The sequence below is a fragment of the Doryrhamphus excisus genome, linkage group LG18 (assembly GCF_037039965.1).
Source record: "Doryrhamphus excisus strain RoL-2023G ecotype Guam linkage group LG18, RoL_Dexc_Guam_v1.1, whole genome shotgun sequence".
Taxonomy (NCBI): Eukaryota; Metazoa; Chordata; class Actinopteri; order Syngnathiformes; family Syngnathidae; genus Doryrhamphus; species Doryrhamphus excisus.
In genome coordinates, this window is record NC_136374.1 from 14,998,504 (window position 1) to 15,019,861 (window position 21,358).

The 21,358-nt window shown below is 43.4% G+C and overlaps 5 protein-coding genes across 9 annotated transcripts in view; 3 read left to right on the forward strand and 2 right to left on the reverse strand.

Moving 5' to 3' along the window:
• asb14a (ankyrin repeat and SOCS box containing 14a) overlaps positions 1–1,463 on the reverse strand; it is a 6,978-nt gene extending 5,515 nt beyond the window's left edge. For 2 of the 3 annotated variants that reach the window (XM_078798400.1, XM_078798402.1), the window contains exons 1-5: positions 1,321–1,463; positions 972–1,109; positions 813–853; positions 583–717; positions 366–524 (exon numbers count right to left, since the gene is read on the reverse strand). In XM_078798400.1, the coding sequence (XP_078654526.1) occupies positions 366–524; positions 583–717; positions 813–853; positions 972–1,108 (472 nt within the window). In that variant the 5' untranslated portion in view covers position 1,109; positions 1,321–1,463. The remainder of the gene's footprint in view (positions 1–365; positions 525–582; positions 718–812; positions 854–971; positions 1,110–1,320) is intronic. The other variant, XM_078798401.1, reaches the window with a different exon arrangement.
• Positions 1,464–2,204: 741 nt separating this feature from the next.
• Positions 2,205–3,755, reverse strand: rps23 (ribosomal protein S23). The gene is made up of 4 exons (XM_058055841.2): positions 3,592–3,755; positions 2,675–2,834; positions 2,460–2,580; positions 2,205–2,385 (listed from the first exon to the last, which is right to left on the reverse strand). Exons 1-4 carry the CDS (start codon positions 3,593–3,595, stop codon positions 2,239–2,241), a joined length of 432 nt encoding a protein of 143 aa, XP_057911824.2. The 5' UTR covers positions 3,596–3,755; the 3' UTR covers positions 2,205–2,238.
• A 120-nt stretch (positions 3,756–3,875) lies between these two features.
• On the forward strand, positions 3,876–8,903 carry atp6ap1la (ATPase H+ transporting accessory protein 1 like a). Of its 3 annotated transcripts, XM_058054933.2 has the most exons (9): positions 3,876–3,967; positions 4,293–4,482; positions 5,858–5,880; positions 5,990–6,030; positions 6,128–6,196; positions 6,338–6,492; positions 6,573–6,623; positions 7,567–7,804; positions 7,884–8,903. In XM_058054933.2, exons 2-9 carry the CDS (start codon positions 4,382–4,384, stop codon positions 8,139–8,141), a joined length of 936 nt encoding a protein of 311 aa, XP_057910916.2. In that variant the 5' UTR covers positions 3,876–3,967; positions 4,293–4,381; the 3' UTR covers positions 8,142–8,903. The 3 variants fall into 3 exon arrangements, with proteins under 3 accessions (XP_057910916.2, XP_057910917.2, XP_078654603.1); XM_058054934.2 differs by lacking the exon at positions 3,876–3,967 and having other exon boundaries at positions 4,275–4,482; XM_078798477.1 differs by lacking the exons at positions 3,876–3,967; positions 4,293–4,482 and adding an exon at positions 5,490–5,754.
• Positions 8,904–9,030: 127 nt separating this feature from the next.
• pde12 (phosphodiesterase 12) lies at positions 9,031–14,078 on the forward strand. The gene is made up of 7 exons (XM_078798476.1): positions 9,031–9,841; positions 10,116–10,543; positions 10,647–10,752; positions 12,164–12,308; positions 12,407–12,485; positions 12,558–12,680; positions 13,484–14,078. The coding sequence occupies exons 1-7, from the start codon at positions 9,288–9,290 to the stop codon at positions 13,810–13,812; spliced, it is 1,764 nt and encodes a 587-aa protein (XP_078654602.1). The 5' UTR covers positions 9,031–9,287; the 3' UTR covers positions 13,813–14,078.
• Positions 14,079–14,707: 629 nt separating this feature from the next.
• gmppb (GDP-mannose pyrophosphorylase B) lies at positions 14,708–19,712 on the forward strand. The gene is made up of 10 exons (XM_058054854.2): positions 14,708–14,834; positions 15,536–15,730; positions 15,834–15,914; positions 16,148–16,196; positions 16,771–16,913; positions 16,999–17,157; positions 17,256–17,334; positions 18,192–18,319; positions 18,394–18,576; positions 18,650–19,712. Exons 2-10 carry the CDS (start codon positions 15,602–15,604, stop codon positions 18,779–18,781), a joined length of 1,083 nt encoding a protein of 360 aa, XP_057910837.2. The 5' UTR covers positions 14,708–14,834; positions 15,536–15,601; the 3' UTR covers positions 18,782–19,712.
• The last annotated feature ends 1,646 nt before the right edge of the window (positions 19,713–21,358 follow it).

Here is a 21,358-nt window from a genome sequence, read left to right on the forward strand (position 1 = left end):
CATGATGGAGCCTATCCCAGCTGTCTTCGGGCGAGAGGCGGGGTACACCCTGGACTGGTGGCCAGCCAATCACAGGGCACATATAGACAAACAACCATTCACACTCACATTCATACCTATGGACAATTTGGAGTCGCCAATTAACCTAGCATGTTTTTGGAATGTGGGAGGAAACCCACGCATGCACGGTGAGAACATGCAAACTCCACACAGAGATAGCCGAGGGTGGGATTGAACCTAAAAATATAAAATTTTAGAATAATTTCTGATGGTATATTATAGCAATGCCGCTCCACCTACTACAGTATCTATACATGTATGATGTCTATAGTTGGAGATTTCACTGTCCTCCATTGGCGGCCTACCTAAAAGCAGCGGCGAGTCCAGGTCCTGGTTCTGTGTGTCAGGCCGGGCCCCGTGCTGAAGGAGAAAGGAGGCATTGTCCATGAGACCTCGTTCCACCGCCAGGAAGAGGGGTGTCTCCCCACGTTGTGTCTGATGCTCCACTGCCTCTCGACCTGAAGCTTGAAAAAGTTCAAGGTGATGAATGTGGCATCACTTCTCATGGGTTCTGACACTAACCTCCATAGGTGAGCTCCAGGATGGTTTGGTTGGCCTGGGCTGAAGCTTCGTGGAGAGGCGTCCATCCTCTGCTGTCTGTCTGGAGGAACGAATCGCTCCTCTTCAAACGAAGCTCCTCCACAAGCTTCTCTTTGCCTGCTTGGTCAAACAAATGCATGATGGATACAAGCCATCTTGGAGTACATTTTAATATTTACGTTGTTATCATTGATGGGATCAAGTTGGCTCACCTTGCCTTATAGCAGTGAATATAGATTCTGCACACTTAGAGCTGCAAGAAAAGCACATTTAACATATCATAATAAAAATCATAATACTAGACAATAATACATGTGTATTTAAAAAAAAATAAGCCAATATTAACAGGTACTTGTTATTAAATATCTGACCTCCTGTCACCTCGTGTCGAAGAAGATGGTCTGTGGACTTCCTTGTGTTTGTTGCTGTCCTGCAGACTCTGCTCGATTATGTACTGCATGGCTGCATCGTCCTCCTCATCCTCCATTCCTAGCGCTTTGAACTCCATGCTAAGAGTCACAAATAATATATCATTATACTGGATGCACATATCAGCATATCATGCCTATTTCCACCATTTTCCTGCAGATTTTTAGTATCAAAACATTAATTAACATTAACAATTAATGGAGAAAAACCTCTTTATCTCATTCACATGACTAACAGTTCAACATGTTCATTTACCAAATGGAATCACTTGGCTTTTCTCCTTTCTCCTACCTGTCCGTTGCAGCTCCTCAGGTGGAAATCGGTTGTTTGCGCTTCCCTAATAATCTTCTACACTGAAAACATTTTAAAAAAGAGTTTAACCTTTGCTTCGTTAGCTGCAGCACTGTGCTAGTGTTGTTGTTGTCGTCCGGTAGCCGCTATACTATATTTAGATGTGAGAGCAGTGACTAGTCACATTACTGACAGGCCACCAAGGTCAACTCCACGTCACACTTCTTTACAAAGATGATATAATACCTCTTTTAACGATACTAAACCCAAATAAGATGCACTCTTGCAGAGACACTTATTTGCATTTTTTTAAGTTTTGCACCCCAATTTGAAAACCACTGCATTACTAGTAAATTGTGACATTTGTGTCTTTTCTAAGCTTTTGTAATAAACATGTTAAGGTCAAACAGACACATGAACCAATATTTGTGTCTTTCTTTGTTGCTGAATAAATTCAGCTTAGCTGCAAGACATTGTGTTCTAAGGGTTTTACTGTTTACTAACCCCCCCCAAATACATTTACTGCAAGCAACACAATTACACTTGCACAACCTATTCACAATAATGCATTTTATGTATGTATATATATATATATATATATATAGCGCCTTACAAGATAGCCAAAGCACATCACAGTGAAGCCTATTCATTCCCGAACTGGTGGTGTTCTACATCCGTGTCCACAGCTGCCTTGGATACGTTCCGTTACATTGTCTCACCCAGTGACAGTTTGTTTCTGGACGACCTGCTCTACCTTCAAAGACTTCACAATATCCATTGTATACATGTAGTCATTTAGTAGCCATTTGTTTTGCATGTACTGTGCGTTGCTGCAACATAGACACTACAATCCGGTGTGGAAAAAAAAATCCAAGACAGTCAAATTCTTTGAAAATGTTTATTTTATGCCGCAACAATTTATGACCTAGGTCTCTCCTTCTTGCCTTTGTAGAGCGCCAGCAGGGACACGTTGGCCACCTTGACCACCTTGAAGCGAACTCCAGGAATGTCACCCACGGCGTGACCTTTACGGCCAAAACCTGCCACCAGAACCTCGTCGTTTTCCTGTAGAGTGATTAGACAGGAGGATATGAGGACTGACATCAAAGAGTTTCTGTTTAAGATGGATGCATTCTCACCTCAATGTAATTGAGGCAACCGTCGTTGGGGACGAAGGCTGTGATCTTCTTGCCGTTCTTTATGAGCTGAACCCTCACACATTTCCTGATGGCAGAGTTGGGCTGCTTAGCCTCCACGCCACTGGAGAGAAAGACAACGGTGAGTAAACCTTATTACCGTTAAGACGCACAAACTAATAACCTATTTGTTAAAAGCTAAGCTAATTGGTACTTACACTTTCTCAAGGACGATGCCTTTGGCGTGAGAAGCTCCTCCAAAAGGGTTGGCCTTGAGGGCAGTGCCCAGATGGGCCTTCTTGTACTGTTTATCATGCCATTTCTGCTCACGGCGATGATTGCGGAGCTTCCTGGCTGTGCGCAAACCACGACACTTTCCTGGAAGAACACAAAAAGGTACCATTTAGTAAACAAGTCATTTTTTGTTCATAAATCACAAGCAGCATGTAAACCTTTCCAGCACAAACATTGCAATACTCAATTTACATGTTTAGGTTTCAAATGTCTATTTTAGCATATAAATTAAGCATAAATTTAAATAAAATTTGCTAAATATATGCTAAATTTAAATAAATTTAGCATATAAAAAATTGTTAGCTAGTTTGAAAAACAAAGGAAACATTATACATGAAGCTAACGGCCAAAATACGCATAAAAACCACAACCTGGCTTTAATAGATGTAAATATATAAAAGGTATTGATCCACTAAGAGACAAAAATACTTGTGCATTAAATTACAGGAACCTATAAACGGACGGTTATCTTAAATCGGTAACAAGCTGCTGTTTTCAGTAACAACCAACTCACTACCACCAGTTACACACTGAAGCTTGTACAACCTAAATCACATTGACATTATATTAATGACGTGCCATTATTTACAATAAAGAATAAAAACTAGTGACATATTTGGGGTAGGCTAGCTATGCTAACACCGATCGCCCGTGTAATGGCCGCTCCACGTTGCGGCGACACGAGTGGATAAGATAGCTCCGTTTTTATTTCCCACCCACACTTTCTCATCGCATAAAAACTTCTACAATAGTCCCTGAGGTTATTGTGCGAAAAATCGTTTAAATACATCAGTTCAGTGGCGAGGATTAGTTGTCAAAAAAACGAAGGCTTGAAGCGTACCCATGATTGCCGAACAGAGCCTGGGATGGAAAGGAAAGACCCAAGATGCACCGCGGCAATGTCAGGATCTCAGGACCCCGGTAAAGGCGTCTGCAGAGAATGCCCGATTTAAAATACCAAACCCGTACTGACTTGATGTACAGTATTCGTTTATTTTACATTTCACACTGTTGTTTACTTAGTTTATTTAAATATTAAATTAAAATATATCCGAACAAACTGAATTTTAGGTTGATTTGGAGGGAAAATTCCCTGTTTTGTACACAAATAGAAATGCAGGGGAGAATGCTACACAGTAATATTTTATTGAAAGATATTTTCTCCTCCCACACATCACATAGGCTTCAACACATGAAGCTAACATCAAAGAGAGCAGGTATTATAATTCATTTAACAATATTAACATGTTAAAATTTTTATTTATAATACAGACTCGGAATTGTATGTATAGACAAGCTAGTAATCACTAGTAATAATTCTGCAATGCTGCATATATGTTGAACTAGTTCTGCTCAAAACTGGTCAAAAATGAATAAATGTTTTATAACTGTAATATATTACAATTTATTAATTTATGAATCCATTGACATTGTAAATACAAGTCTAATTCAGTGACCTCAAACGAAACTGAGCGATGGGCGGAGCTATCTTACCACGCGCTGTCATGTATCTATTTCCTGATTGGTTTATTACTGAGTCAGTCAGGGGGCTTTTCATGGAGTGGACGGAATAAAGTCGATGAGGGGATCGAGCGGGCAGGGGGAGAGTGTGCTGGCATCACACTGGAGTGATGGCTCCCAAATATCCCAAACACTGCTGCATCCTCCTCACTCTCCTCCTTTTCCATCATCCATCATCGTCTTCCGGTCTTGAGCCACAGCGGTTTGGCAGGTAGGTGAGGAACACACGTGGTAGGCTTCCACAGGAGGGTGGGCGTTATTTTACCTTTGACCTCTGCTTGACACTAATGGATGCTTTTTAAGGCTTTGTTTTCTGGCTGACGCCCATGTGAAAAGACCCCATGTTACATCCTTTATGGCTGAAGTTAAGTTAACAACGGGTGGTGTTAGCATTGTCTCCTACTATTACATCTTTTAGGTTAGGTTGCAGTAGCTAGTAGTTTGAGATAGCCATGAAGTGAAAGTACACAGTTGTGTCAATAGGGGGCGCTCTCATCTTGTCTCATCTTGTCATTCTTTTGTTTTCATTCATTCATTCATTTTCCACCGGTTTTCCTCACGAGGGTCGCGGGGATGCTGGAGCCTATCCCAGCTGTCTTTGGGCGTGAGGCGGGGTACACCCTGGACTGGTGGCCAGCCAATCACAGGGCACATATAGACAAACAACCATTCACACTCACATTCATACTTATTGACAATTTGGAGTCGCCAATTAACCTAGCATGTTTTTGGAATGCGGGAGGAAACCGGCGTACCCGGAGAAAACCCACACATGCACGGGGAGAACATGCAAACTCCACACAGAGATGGCCGAGGGTGGAATTGAACCCTGGTCTCCTAGCTGTGAGGTCTGTGCGCTAATCACTAGCCCACCGTGCCGCCCTATTCTTTTGTTTTTTCAATTGTTAATGTTTTTTGGGTTAGACGCTTTTACTGTGGATTTTTTATATTTTTTGCGCCACATAGACTGAACACTTTCTGTTTTGACTTCAGCTTTACAGATACCATGTCTGCTGTCATAATCCCAGTTGCAACAACCAGTGCCTCTGCAGGCAGTAGTGAGTAGTGAGCACTGACTTTGGACATTAGCGTGATTGTTATGACTAACATTAAGATGCATTTGGTTAATTTAGTTGGATTTTTTTTTTGGGGGGGGGTTGTGCAGATTAATTTGATTGAATGACTCTGTTGTCTGACTTACACAATACTGACATTGGATGTTGGCTTTTGCTCGTATTTAACTTGTGCAGCTGTCGACGCGACAGAAGCTACAAAATCTCCTCTTGGCTGAGCGCCTCCTGTGTATGTGTGTATGTGTGTGTGTGTGTGTGTGTTTATGATTATGTAATCTACACAATCCTCAATCTGCACCGCCTTGACCCAGTACACCATTTTTGGCTTGCGACAGGCTATGAAATGGGAAGGATTTAACAACATAATTGCAAGGATATGTTCTAGACGTGTACAAAAAAATGACTGTCAGGTACACGAGGCGTTAGTAGCTCAGTCTCTTTATAGCAAATATAATTATGAAAGTGTGTTATTGTGTTATATTAATCATGTCATTTTGCCCTTTTTTCTCACAGTGCAGCTGCAGCCCCTTCCCCTGGTGAGTACATCTATTTATATTACACAATATACACTGGAAGTATTTCGTATTACGGTGAGAATTTAGGCCACTTTGTTAGTTATACATCAAGAAGTTGTTGTTCCTACAGATTCAGAAGAAGTGGCTGACCAAGTCGTAAAACTACTGCAGGTAGTTTTCTGTTATACATATATTTTTTCAGATGCAGGATTCCCAGGTACACAATATGGCTTCGAAGAGCTCCTTCTAATTTTTGTCTCCCTTACAGTCTGCTGACACACCTCGGAGGAAGTTGCTTCAGACGTCAGGAGCTGCAGTTTCTTTCCCTCCCCTCAAGGTCGTATCATCTTCAGAATGAATATGTTATTTTATTTTAATAACTATTTTTAGTTAGTACAGCAAATGGCATTTTTTTGTGTAGTGCACATTGAAGCGTGTGGTGATATTTCCATTGTAGCTTAACTCTGGCTCCCCGCAGGTGTTGTCCAATGGGAAGCCGTGCATCATGTTCCAAGCCAGGAAGTTGTCTCTACGCTACGAAAGGCAGAAGCAGGTGGACCTGACTGAACGTGCGTTCTCTCCTCACAAGTCCATGGACACCACTCAGTCCGTGTGCCGCCAGGACAGAGCTATGTATGTGTAACAAACATGGAGGATTACCTTCTGCAGTGATCCTGTCCGATACTTGATCAGTATCCGTCTGTCCTCACCAGGTTGGTCATGAGGTTTGGAGATGTGGACGATTTGAGAGGCCTTTCCATTAGGTAATGATTGATCTGTCAGTCATAACTTTAGAGAATCAGGTACTTTAGAAGATCTCAATGATGCTGCTTAGGTAGTACGACAAAAAAATATTTTTGCTCGTGAGATACAGTAATCTCTCATTTATTGTGGTTAATTGGTTCCGGATCTTTCCGCCAAGTAGGATCGTTTATTTATAAATCATATCATTTTCTAGCATAAACCCTGTTTATGACCTTCTACATACAGTTTTTAATATTATTAGAGCCCTCTAGACATAGAATAGCACCCCTATAGCCAATTTTACACTAGTAGAAATGAGAAAATAAGCCATTTAACATATAAATAACAGTCATGCTCATGAGTGTTTCAATAAATGTGTTATAGTTATAGCTGGAGTACTCCGGGTACTCCGGTTTCCTCCCACATTCCAAAAACATGCTAGGTTAATTGGCGACTCCAAATTGTCCCTAGGTATGAATGTGAGTGTGAATGGTTGTTTGTCTATATGTGCCCTGTGATTGGCTGGCCACCAGTCCAGGGTGTACAAGACAACTGGGGTAGGCTCCAGCACCCCCTGTGAGGAAAAGCGGTAGAAAATGAATGATTGAATGTAAGCATTGAAACCCTTTTTATGTTCTTCTACATACAGTTTTTTATATTATTAGAGCCCTCTAGACATAGAATAGCACCCCTATGTCCACTTTTACACTAGTAGAAATGAGAAAATAAGCCATTTAACATATAAATAACAGTTGTGTTGTGTTTCAATAAATGTGTTATAGTTATAGCTGAAGTACAGCCACAACATTTCCCTATTTTTATTATTATGATTATAATAATTATGCCTGTTGAGATCATTCAAACCTGCAATAATTGTGGCCGCCAATCAACTAGTGACACCTAGTGGCCAGTGTGAGTCATTTAATGCTGGTAAATATTGTCAACACGTCTTCTTCACCCAAGGTTGCAGCTGTCCAACACTTTCTACGAGGCTTCAGGCCAGTGGTGGTTCTCCGTGGACAGCATTTCCCTTCTCTACAACGTCTCCGAAGAGGCCGTGTTCAACGCCAGCGAGGTGTACGCTCCGTCCACATCCTCTTACCACTGCACGCATGTCAGCAGCCTGGAACGCTACAGCGCCCTGCTGCAGCCTCACAGCGAGCACGCCCGCCGCTGGACCATCACCTTCACGGACTTCCAGGTGAATTTCTCCTTCATCTGCTTAACCGAGAACACTCATCAGGTCCAATGTCATCTTCCATTATTATTATCATCCTCAGATTCAGGCGTTCAATGTGACTTCCGGAAGGTTCTCTCCAGTGAGCGACTGCACCACCTTTTTAACACCAGCCATCCTGATGGGCCTGGTCACCTCTCTCATCCTGCTCCTGGTGCTCGCCTACGCCCTTCATCTGCTCGTGCACCTCAAACACATCGAGCGCGACGATGAGCGCAAAGCTCACATTTATTTCCCACAAATCCCGGAACAGTCGGAACACTGTTGTATGGAAAACATAGCAGATAAAGATATTGCCTGAACAGAACTCTGGGGGTCCTTTGAGACCCACCAATGCATTTTTCACTGCTTACCACAATAAAAGCGGCAGTGAAATGCAATTAATTGGAGTTTTTCCAACCAAACTGACGATGTCTCATATCGACCAGCATGTTTTATGGGTACAAAAGAAGTAATGGGAGTACTACTACTTTTTATATAACATTTTGAAGATGGTTGTTGCATTAAGAAGCCGAAACATCTGTGTGTGTGTGTGTTTAAGCTAAAAGAACAATTGTGTTTTGCAGTTTTATTAATAATATGATTCAAAAAGTGTACTGTAAAAAAATAATATGTAGAAAGATATTTTACCTTTTAAATTGTTCATTCATTCATTTTCTACCGCTTTTCCTCACGAGGGTCGCGGGGGGTGCTAGAGCCTATCCCAGCTGTCTTCAGGCGAGAGGCGGGGTACACCCACATATAGACAAACAACCATTCACACTCACATTCATACCTATGGACAATTTGGAGTCGCTAATTAACCTAGCATGTTTTTGGAATGTGGGAGGAAACCGGAGTACCCGGAGAAAACCCACGCATGCACGGGGAGAACATGCAAACTCCACACAGAGATGGCAGAGGGTGGAATTGAACCCTGGTCTCCTAGCTGTGAGGCTAACCACTTGACCGCCGTGCCGCCCTTTTAAATGGTTAGTTTTATAAATGTAATGTCTTGTTCCGCTCATTAAAAGAATAGAAAAGATAATGGACTACAAAGGACATAATAAACGCATTGTATGATATATATATATATAAATACTGCAGTCAAGATAATAATTTCATGAAAAATATCATTACAACACTTCTCAGAGGCATTATTGAAAATATTGTGTAATTTAGCTTCCGTCCAGTAGGGGGCAGCGATACTTGTTGAAGTGCTGTATTATGTAAGCGAAGAAGAACGTGATAGTGGTACAACTATGCTAACGCTATGTTGCAAACTTTATGTCAAAGTAGTTGCAGTGTTGCTCGGTAAACGTATTTGTTTCAGATTGGAGTGAAATTGTTAAATAACAAACAAAATTCGCAGTTATGCTGGCTAATGACACTAGGAATTAGACGACCCTCTCGCGGTTCAATGTTGCTAGTTCCGGTTTAGTTGTGTCTCGTGCCACCGGGGGGGTTCATGTTCAACAAGCTCCCCGCTGCTCTGCTGTCCTTTCCCGGTAGGCTGCTCTCCGTCAGCCGAGCTTGCCGCCTCCTCGGCAGCAGGATGGAGCCGGCTTTGGTGAGGTGTGTCCCGGGGGAGCCCAAACTGACTATCTCTTTCAGCTTAGCGGGCAGCCAGAAACACATGCTGCGGGAACAGAGCGAGCCTTTGGGGAAGGTCCTGGCCCGGATCGCCTGTAACTTCACAAAAGGCAAAGCCAAGAAAACTAAAAGGAATGCGGAGCAGCAGCCGGCTGAAACCTCCTCGGAGCTCGCCGTGGTGAAGCTCTTCCTGGACGGCAGCGAGGTAGAGGCCACGGTGTTGAACTCGGAGGCGTGGAAGGACGGAGCGGTATTACAGGTGGGGGACGTTAAATACCTTATCACCAGGAACGCTCCTACATTCACTACCGCCGAGCTGCCCGGATCCCTGTTGGCTGGATTCCCGGTGTGTCCAAAGCTGGAGGTGGAGTTCGGAGACCTGCAAGACTGCGAGTTCATGTGGTTCAAAGAAAAGGTCCCAAATATAAGGTGCGGTACCTAAAATTGCACCAAATGTGCCAGAATGTTGTTCATTCATTCATTTTCTACCGCTTATCCTCACGAGGGAGCCTATCCCAGCCGTCTTCGGGCGAGAGGTGGGGTACACCCTGGACCGATGGCCAGCCAATCACAGGGCACATATAGACAAACAACCATTCACACTCACATTCATACCTATGGACAATTTGGAGTTGCTAATTAACCTAGCATGTTTTTGGAATGTGGGAGGAAACCGGAGTTTTTAATTTTCTAATTGTTTCAGTGTTCAAGCTTCTGGCGATGCGGCCGCTGAGGACATCACCTGGACAGAAGTAGCACATAGCAGAGTCTACGTCCCGTCCAATCAGGACATCGGCTGCAAACTGAAGCTGTGCTGCACACCCATAGATGGCCGCCGCAGCGGGCAGCCTATAGAGCTAGTCTCCACCAGCGCCGTGGAAGCCGGACCGGGCGTGTGCACATTTGACACTCGACACGCGTACACAGCCAAACACGTGGACTGGCCGTTTATGAGAGTGGTGTCCTACAACATACTGGCGGACATCTACGCCCAGACAGAACTGTCCAAGACGGTTCTGTATCCCTACTGCGCTCCCTACGCCCTGCAACTGGACTACAGACAGAACCTGATCAAGAAGGAGCTGGCAGGATACCGTGCCGATATCGTGTGTCTGCAGGAAGTTGACAAAGGTCATGTGTGGTCATGTGTGCGATGTGTGGGATAATTACACAACAAAAGCAGCCTCTCTGACAGCTTGGTTTCCTGACGTGTTTTTCATATTTCATATTTCAGGGGTGTTTTTGGACAGTCTGACTCCAGCCCTTGATGCCTTCGGCCTGGATGGGGTTTTTAAGGTTAAAGAGAAGCAACATGAAGGATTGGCGACTTTCTACCGCAGGTTTGCTACAATTTGTTCAAATAGTACTACCGTATTTTCTGGACTATAAGTCGCACAAGGCCAAAAATGCATAATTAGGTAGAAAAAAACATACATAAGTCGCACTGGAGTATAAGTCGCATTTTTTGCGGGTAATTTATTTTACAAACTACTTGACCGTAAACCATATTTTTAATGTATTTTTGTATTTTTTTAAACCATATTTTCAGGATTTTTTATATATATTTTTTTGTATGTATTTTATTTTAACATATTTTCTATGCCAGAAATGCATAATTATGTAGAAAAAAAACATACATAAGTCGCACTGGAGTATAAGTCGCATTTTTTGCGGGTAATTTATTTTACAAACTACTTGACCGTAAACCGTATTTTCTATGTATTTTTGTATTTTTTTAAACCATATTTTCAGGATTTTCTATGTATTTTTATATATTTTTTGTATGTATTTTATTTTAACATATTTTCTATGCCAGAAATGCATAATTATGTAGAAAAAAACATACATAAGTCGCACTGGAGTATAAGTCGCATTTTTTGCGGGTAATTTATTTTCCAAACTACTTGACCAAAACAGACATTACGTCCTCTTGGAAGGCAAGTTCTAACAATAAAAGAATAGAGAACAGGCTGAATAGGTGTAAGATATGCTAACACAATGCTTATTCAGCTACACAAAAAATAAACTTGAACAGAAAAGGTGTCCATTGTTTATAAGTCGCTCTGGAGTATAAGTCGCAGGAACAGCCAACCTAGGAAAAAATGTGCCACTTATAGTCCGGAAAATATGGTAATTTTCTCAGGAAATTATTAAATAATAATGTATTACCTGTAATGGTAATGGTTTTATTTCATTTGAACATGCATCAGATTACAATTGAATGCATCCCATAATCAGTTCACAGTTCCACATGTCCAAAAGGAGTAGGAAGAAGCAAAGCTTATTAAATCCTACCCCTCCATCTGGTACTTTTACAATCAGTAACTGTTACATTTGTTCACTTCCTGCCTTTCTAATATAATTTAAGTTTTTTTTAAATCAATTTTTATTTCTTCATTTAAAAAAATATATTTAAAAAAAACAATTCATTTTTTTAACAAATTTTAATTTTTTTTTAATTTAAAAAAAATGAAATTTAAAAAAAATTTTGTCACGTACTGAAGTACAAGGTGATATGAGCATCCAATGCCATAATGGGTACCATAGTAAGTGTCAATATAGTGATATATATAGCACATCATGACTGGTTCAAGACTCTTCATCCTTGTATTTAGCAAACATCAACTGCTTGTATTGTTTCTTGAATTGGGGGGGGGGGGTACAGGCCTTGAGATCACGATCTGGGGTAGCCTCGTGTAAAATACAGAAAAGCATTCATGCTCATGCTCATGCTCATTTTTTTACTTTTAGGACGAAATTTAAGCTGGTGAGTCGTCATGACATCACGTTGAGTGCGGCACTGACCTTTGACCCCATTCATGGTGATCTGCTGGAGAGGGTCTCGGCTAACACCACCCTGAAAGACAGGATTCTGAAGAGGTCCACGTCCTTACAGGTATCAACATGGCCAGCTTCTGTAATGTTTTCCATGGGTTGTTGTTCTTTTTGCTCGATTGGTGAGACTTCCTCTCTGCTTGACCCTTCCTGCTGCAGGTCAGCGTGCTGGAGGACCTCAGCCAAGCAGGCAGAAAGGTGTGTGTAGCAAACACACACCTTTACTGGCACCCTCAAGGTACAACTTTTAAGATTTTATCATCTCTTCCTCCTGAAACATCTCCATATTGACTTCTTCTCCTTTTTGAAGGAGGGAACGTTCGATTGGTCCAGATGGGCGTGGCTCTGCGGCACCTGAGTCATGTGATTGATGAGGTCGCCCCTGGAGCGCCGTTGGTTTTTTGTGGCGACTTCAATTCCTCTCCGACCTCAGGTAACCTCAGTTTTCGTTCATTAATTTTCTACCGCTTATCCTCACGAGGGTCGCATGGGGGTGCTGGAGCCCTGGACTGGTTTGCCAGCCAATCACAGGGCACATATAGACAAACAACCATTCACACTCACATTGGAATGTGGGTGGAAACCGGAGTACCCAGAGAAAACCCAAGCATGCACAGGGAGAACATGCAAACTCCACACAGAGATGACCGAGGGTGGAACTGAACCCTGGTCTCCTAGCTGTGAGGTCTGCACGCTAACCACTCGACTGCCGTGCAGCCCAAAGACAAAACAAAAAAGCCAAAATCGTACCACTTCCACACGCAATAGGATAACTTCTTTTCACTCTATCATGTTGGACATGCTGGAGCCTATCCCAGCTGTCTTTGGGCGAGAGGCGGAGTACACCCTGGACTGGTGGCCAGCCAATCACAGGGCACATATAGACAAACAACCATTCACACTCACATTCATACCTATGGACAATTTGGAGTCGCTAATTAACCTAGCATGTTTTTGGAATGTGGGAGGAAACCGGAGTACCCGGAGAAAACCCACGCATGCACGGGGAGAACATGCAAACTCCACACAGAGATGGCAGAGGGTGGAATTGAACCCAGGTCTCCTAGCTGTGAGGTCTGCGTGCTAACCACTCGACCACCATGCAGCCCTAACGTCAGTCTTAACACTGAAAATGATTCCACATTCAAGTGTGCATGCTGATACAAGCTCCTGCTTCACAATGAAAAATCCGTTATTCCGGCTTGATGTCTTGATGTCCATCTCATCCTGCCTCAGGCGTGCTCCAGCTGGTCACCGAGGCTGTGGTTCCCCAGCAGCACGCAGACTGGAGCAGCTCGGGCCCGGAGGAGTCGTGCAACATGGAGCTACCGTCCACCTTCCCCCCCTTGCTGAGCGCCTGCGGCCCACTGGCCTACACCAACTACGTGGGCGGCTTCCAAGGCTGCCTGGACTACATCTTCATCCAGCCGGAGAGCATGCAGGTGGAGCAGGTGATCCCTTTGCCTAGCCACGAGGAGGTCACCACTTACACAGCTCTGCCAAGCGTGGCGCACCCTTCTGACCATATTGCGCTGGTCTGCGACTTGCACTGGAAACCCTCTTGATGGACATAAGAGAAGCATGAAGTCATGTGACACATATGAGCAACTAAGTTATATCCCATTTAAGGAGCTTTAATGATTTACGTTTTTATTTAAAGTCTCATGAATCGCTGATATTCAGTGCTTGTTTGTAACTGGGAAGCAGCTTGCATGACAAACACAAGATGAGACCAATAATTAACATATTTGTTATGAAATTAACCATGTATTACTTTTTGGTCCCTAGCTGAAAAAATCATTTTTAAATAAAGTACCACTTTTAATTTTTAGCTGGAATTTTATTTTAACAGTAGTGAATTCAACAATTCAACTCAGGATAGTATTGTCAAGGTACTGACAAGTCATGTGGTTACTGCCTGCCGGCCTCGTCGCCACGCTGTTTTTCTCCCATTCGTCAGAAGTGGTGAAAAGGCGGGGCCAGACTATACCATTCGCTCAAATGTTGGGGGTTGCATATAAATACTTAATTACAGTTTACAGCGCACATATGGCAGTTTTGATTATATAGGCCAGGTTTAGTGCATATATACATGTTTACTGTTAATTGAGTTGACCATTTTGTGTTGTGAACAAAATTATATTTACTATTACTATACTTGTCAAACCGGTCGACACCACCAAGTCATTGAAGACAAACGCTGGAATATTGGTAAGTTCAATATGTTCAGCCAAGCTGAACCGGAAGTTGTCTGTTTCTGTCGCTAGAAAAGAAAAACTGGACATTTTCAAACTTCTTATTGAGAGTTAATATAAAAGCCTTTGTTTTTATTCTTCTTTGTAAGTATATATTGGTCATTTTATTTTGTTTTATGTTTGTGATTTGATCATATGGATACTTCTTTGCGACATTGTAATTGTAATTTGAAAACTGTCACCGGATGAATAGGTTTTGTGATTACGTGGCCTGACACTCAGCAGTCAAACCGGAAGCCAAACAAAAGAGCTGGGATTTGAAGCATCTTACGTGTCACTACGAGGGTACTGCTGTCTGGACATCTACCTAAAATAGCAGTGGGTCGCTACACGTGAGTAAAAAAAAACCTTGCTTACCTATTTTTTTTATTTTTACATGCAAACAGGAACACTAAATGAGGCATAATAGTTCACCGACGCTTGTTAGCCAATGTAGCTAACATGAGCTGCCTTTAGTCACCGCACCGTAAGAGTTCTTTAGATCAGTGGTTCTCAACTGGTTTGGCAGCGGGACCCACTATCACCCCTCAATGACAAGTGGCGACACAAAATCGCGGAAAACACAAACTTTTCAAATATTCGATTTTTTAACGAATCACATTAATTAAAGAGAGCTAACTTTTGAACGTATTGTAAGCATTATTCCCGCCCTCTTCCTGCTCGGAGAAGGTAAGATCCGCCCCAGGTAATACACGCATGCGCAGAAGAATTTGCCCATCAGCTGCTTACAGTCCCTCTAACAAAAAGTCATTTAAGTGCAGTTTGAATTTGAGTTAGTACAAAATAACACAGTGTACCAACACAAAACAAGTTTCATGATCAGTTCACAAATGAAAAACTTCATACTGTACCTGAATGTTCATTTATAGTTGCCTTAAGGAAAGAAACATACATACAAATATACGTAAATACTGGCAGCATCCCATATCTGTTCTGACTGTGATACTCGGAACACTGACATGAAAACCGCCGGTAATTTAACAAATTGACGGGTGACACGTTGTCACAGCGACTCTCCTCTCACCTTTTCCAGATCACTTCTTCAGTCGTCATTGATGAGTCCTGGTTGCCCCAGTAACGGTCGATAAAGACAGCAATCATGAAGGCTTTGATCTTGGTCGGGGGTTACGGTACACGTCTGCGACCGCTCACCTTGAGCGTCCCCAAGCCACTAGTGGACTTCTGTAACAAGCCCATCCTGCTACACCAGGTGGAGGCCCTGGTCAAGGTACAGGAAGCATGATCACTGTTTGTCTCCTTGGACCAGCAAACCTATTATTCTTTTCATAACGGTATACTGTATGTATTTGTATGTATGTGTGTGTATCCAGGCTGGAGTGAACCACGTGGTCTTGGCAGTGAGCTACATGTCTGAGCTGCTGGAGAGAGAAATGAGAGTCCAGGAGCAGAGAGTAGGTCCCTAAGTGAGATTCATATATGAGCGTCCTTATACATTTATATCACAAGACATGTTGTATCTGTAAATAAAAGCTGCCAGTCAGTCAAAATTCTGCTTTAACAAATAAATAAAAGGGTTAACAATAATTAGAAAGTAATCATGTACTGTACCAGACTGATGCTTATAACGTGAGATCAGGAACCAGTGAGACTTCAAAGCTGAAAGTTTATTTTTTTCCCTCCTCAGCTTGGCATCCGTATCTCTCTTTCGCATGAGAAGGAGCCTCTTGGAACAGGTGAGTCTGTACAAACAGGGACGAAGAAAACTGCATTGATGTATATCCTTTTATTAATCATACTTTTCCGTGGTTAAAAATGAAATTTTCTGCCTAAATTAAGCATTTTCAAGAATAAAAATGCATGGTGGATAAGTGGTTAGCACGCAAACCTCACAGCTAAGAGACCTGAGTTCAATTCCACCATGCTAGGTTAATTGGCGGCTCCAAATTGTCCTTAGGTATGAATGTGAGTGTGAATGGTTGTTTGTCTATATGTGCCCTGTGATTGGCCGGCCACCAGTCCAGGGTGTACCCCGCCTCTCGCCCGAAGACAGCTGGGATAGGCTCCAGCACCCCTAGTGAGGATAAGCGGTAGAAAAAGAATGAATGAATGAATACAAGTGTAAGCCTTCCAGAAGACTCATTCAAATTGTGGTGTGTAGTATTCTACTTTGGTCACTAGGTGTCAGTAATTTGACTGTAATGTTTGGTGACACACAATCACCATACTTTTATTGCATGTCAATGGCGCTGTGTATTTTCCGAGGACATAATATGATTTAACATGTGTATTTAATCACTTGGGGAACAGCGGGTCCGCTGGCGTTGGCTCGGGAGCTGCTGGACGTTGACAACGAGCCCTTCTTCGTCCTCAACTCGGACGTCATATGTGACTTTCCGTTCCAAGATCTGCTGCAGTTCCACCGCAACCATGGCAAAGAGGGCACCATTGTGGTGAGACAGAGTGATTTACCTCGAAAACAAGCACGTCGTCAGTGTCGTTGTCAATGCATTAAACATTTAGAGTTTTTGTGTGTAGGTGACCCGAGTGGAGGAGCCCTCGAAATACGGCGTGGTGGTGTTTGAGGCGGAGAGCGGCAGGATCCATCGCTTTGTGGAGAAGCCTCAAGTCTTTGTCTCCAACAAGATCAACGCCGGCATGTACATCTTTAATCCCAGCATGCTTGGCAGGATTCAGGTCTGCAAAACACAGTGAATGTGTCCAAGGACTTTGTAGACCTTTTACACAGACACTAACGTTTGCCCGTGTGTGTGTGTGTGTGTGTGTGTGTACAGCTCAGACCGACATCCATCGAGAAGGAGATTTTTCCTGTCATGGCTGAGGAGGGACAGCTGTACGCCATGGAGCTGCAGGGTAACTATGACTACTTCCTGCAGCCTCTTTCCCATTTGTACTGCCCCACCCGTGCCTTTTACACAGAACACAACAAAGTGTATTATTGCATAACTGTGTGCGTCCACATCCCGCAATCAGATAATCAGAGGGGATGACGCATTGATATGATTTGCTGTGACGTTCAAAATGTGTTGAGTTGTCTTTTTTTTTTAAAGTTCATGTTGCATTCACTGTCCTCAGCTCGCAGCTCCAGCAGACGTAAGTGTTCTTTAAAAACACCAGACCCCGTGACAGTGTGGTGAGGTGCACAATAAGACCACTGGATGGGAACCAAATGTAATTAGTGGTCTAGAGATCTTCTAGTAGTTCCACATCCTCAGTCACAGACCTGCAGTGTCTCAGAGTTTAAGCCACAGTAGAAAAAAAAAAACTAGACTACAGTAGTACTGGAGTCGGACCGGAGTCAAAGACCTGCACCAGAGTTATCATCACAGTTCTCTGAACCCTGTTCAGGTCTTTGATCGGGCTCTGGTGTCTGACTCCTGTTCAAGACCTTGTTCAAGGTTTCTGACTTGTTACATCACAGGCTCTCACTGTGGTCCAGGTTTTCCAATCCAGTCTGGATCCTAAGCTCTGCCTCTGGTCCAGGTCTTGGACTCTTAGCAATGTAGTGATTATGTTGAGTCAGTGATGTAATGTGTCAGGACGTGATGCCGCACTTCCTGTTAATCACATGGCCTTGTGGTTGAGTAGGTCACCAGTTTGAGTTCACAAAGAAATAGACATTTGTGTCATTCTGGGATAGGCTCCAGCATCCCCCGCGACCCTTGTGAGGACAAGCTGTAGAAAATGAATGAATGTTTCCCCGTCGGCAGGTTTCTGGATGGACATCGGTCAGCCCAAAGACTTCCTGACAGGAATGTGTATGTACCTGCAGTCGCTACGGCAACACGCCCCTGATAGGCTGCGCACAGGGCCCGGTTTCCTCGGCAATGTTCTGGTGGTGAGTTCATGTGGTTGAAGCATGACCCCTAATAGATCCCTCATGAGATCACTCTTCCTTGCGTTCTCCTGCAGGACCCGACCGCTCAGATCGGTGAAAACTGCACCATCGGCCCCAATGTGACCATCGGCGCCGGCGTGGTGGTGGAAGACGGCGTGAGGATAAAGCGCTGCACTGTGCTGAAAGCAGCCAGAGTCCGTTCGCATTCGTGGCTGGAGAGTTGCATCGTGGGATGGAGCTCCTCTGTGGGCCAGTGGGTAAGTTGAAGGTCATCAAACATCACTGTCGTATCCATTGCTCATATTTTATTGGCCTTTTTTGTTCCACCAGGTCCGCATGGAGAACGTGACCGTGTTGGGAGAGGATGTGATCGTCCACGACGAGCTTTATCTAAACGGCGCAAACGTCCTGCCGCACAAATCCATTAGTGAGTCAGTCCCAGAACCGCGGATCATCATGTAGCATCACAAGGAAGAAGAATTTCTTCTGAACTGAAGATCTAAACTGAGCCTAAGTGAGTCAGTGGTACAAAGGAGGGGTGGAGGAAACTGAGAATCCTTTTTTTTTTTTTCTTTTTAAACAAATTTGGACTTTAGTCCTGCTTGACTGCATCTCATTGGATGAGGCTGAGATCTTGATGAAGGCAGCAGGAAGGACCATGTGATGCTGCAGCGTTGAACATTACTTTAATAGAGGAACGTGTGTGTGTGTGTGTGTGTGTGTGTGTGTGTGTGTGTGTATTTCCAGAGCTGCTGTTTAGACTCAGTCAAAGTCCACACTTCATCGCCACCTCAATGCACTGAAATGACTGAGGATCTGAAATGACTGCGTTCAGTACTTGGATTGGCCGCTTGAGGGCAGCAGAGCACATAATGGTTCCCAGGATGGTCAAACTGTTGCCATTACATAGTTTAACCGGTTATTTTTACACTAACTAATTAGTCATGTCAACTGATCTATTTTACATATTAATTATCATCATACATTACAAAATGAACTCTTTATTACTATGCAGCTGTAGTAGCACTGCAGTGAAACCAAATCACGTGTTATTCCGTGATTGAATGGAAGGTGGCGCTGCATTTAAAGGCGCCTTCCTTCTTGTGCAATAAACAAGAAGAGCAGTAGAAAATGAATGATGCACTCATACATAACAAATATTGTTTGTCCTTGTTTTAAATCCGGCAAAGAATGAAGGCCAAACCTTGGCCTTGGAGTGAGCATCAATGGTCTCCTTGAAGGTCACATTATTGCCTTCTAGCGTTGCAACAGGAAGTAAAATTATCAGACACTGAAGCAGATGAGGTGCACTGATGATGTCACATTGTTTGCTGTTGTGACGGTGAAGTATTTTCTAAGAGAATAATATAACAGTCAACTCTTCCATTCTTTGTCTCGGTTGTTTCTTTGGTCTGTGTTCAATTCCACTCGTGTGTGTGCAGGATTCAGTCTTTCAGGCCACGAGGTCCTCTGCCAACACCCCAGTGCTGACGCTGCAGCGTGTATTTGTGTGAGACTGTGGTCAACCACATGCAATTCATATTATTGGTCAAAGCGGTTTATGCTGAGCATGCGAAAAAAGGTCAAAACTATGATATGAAGTCTTTGTTGCTGTTCTGGATGCTCTTTTAAAAGTGAAATTAATGCACAAATTGTTTTTATCACTTTAGCGAAGCACAGATTGACCACCTTTCATCATCATCATCATCATCAGGAGCCCAAACAACGCCTTGCTGAAGAAAATGGATATGATGGAGTGGCCCGGCATATCATCTCCACCAGTGATGTCATCATGGTAGAGTGGAAAAGTATTCAAATAAGCTGAATTCCATGTCCAAGATGATTAAGGCTTTGCTATTGATAAGAATGGTGCTCCTACTAAATAGTCACACTTTGGACGTAATATGGAAATGTGTGTTACCAGCTAGTTAGCCAATAACGGGTGTGTGCTGACTCATTTTCGCAGGGATAGGCGGGGGGGGCACAGAGTGTAAGCAATCACAGAGGAGTGGGCGTGCCCACTAAATTAAACCGGACAATTTTAATTAATTGGAAAGTGAAAAAAGTACAGCTAGAATAGGTGCAGATTCTCTAAGATGTGGAAAGCTTCCTGTGTCGGTTATCATGTGAAGCTGCTCTATAGGAGTCCAAAACTCGAAACATTCATTCATTCATTTTCTACTGCTTATCCTCACTAGGGGGGGCGCAGGGATGCTGGAGCCTATCCCAGCTGTCTTCGGGCGAGAGGCGGGGTACACCCTGGACTGGTGGCCAGCCAATCACAGGGCACATATAGACAAACAACCATTCACACTCACATTCATACCTATGGACAATTTGGAGTCGCCAATTAACCTAGCATGTTTTTGGAATGTGGGAGGAAACCGGAGTACCCGGAGAAAACCCACCCATGCACAGGGAGAACAAAACTCCACACAGAAATGACTGAGGGTGGAATTGAACCCGAGTCTCCTAGCTGTGAGGTCTGTGTGCTAACCACTCGACCGCTGTGCAACCTACACAATATCATATTTATTCATTCATTAATTTTCGACCGCTTATCCTCACGAGGGTACGCTGGAGCCTATCCCAGCTGTCTTCGGGCGTGAGGCAGGGTACACCCTGGACTGGTGGCCAGCCAATCACAGGGCACATATAGACAAACAACCATTCACACTCACATTCATACCTATGGACAATTTGGAGTCGCCAATTAACCTAGCATGTTTTTGGAATGTGGGAGGAAACCGGAGTACCCGGAGAAAACCCACGCATGCACGGGGAGAACATGCAAACTCCACGCAGAGATGGCCGAGGGTGGAATTGAACTCAGGTCTCCTAGCTGTGAGGTCTGCGTGCTACCCACTCGACCGCCGTGCAGCCCGACTCATTTTCAGTGCATAGTAAATCTACACTGCTATTCAAGCTGTACACTGACTACTCTAAAGTTTACTTTCTATATTAATGTCCCGTGATGGGATTAGTAAAATGCTTGCTGCAAAGTGAGGGTGACATATTGTTCCTCACAACATTGATTTA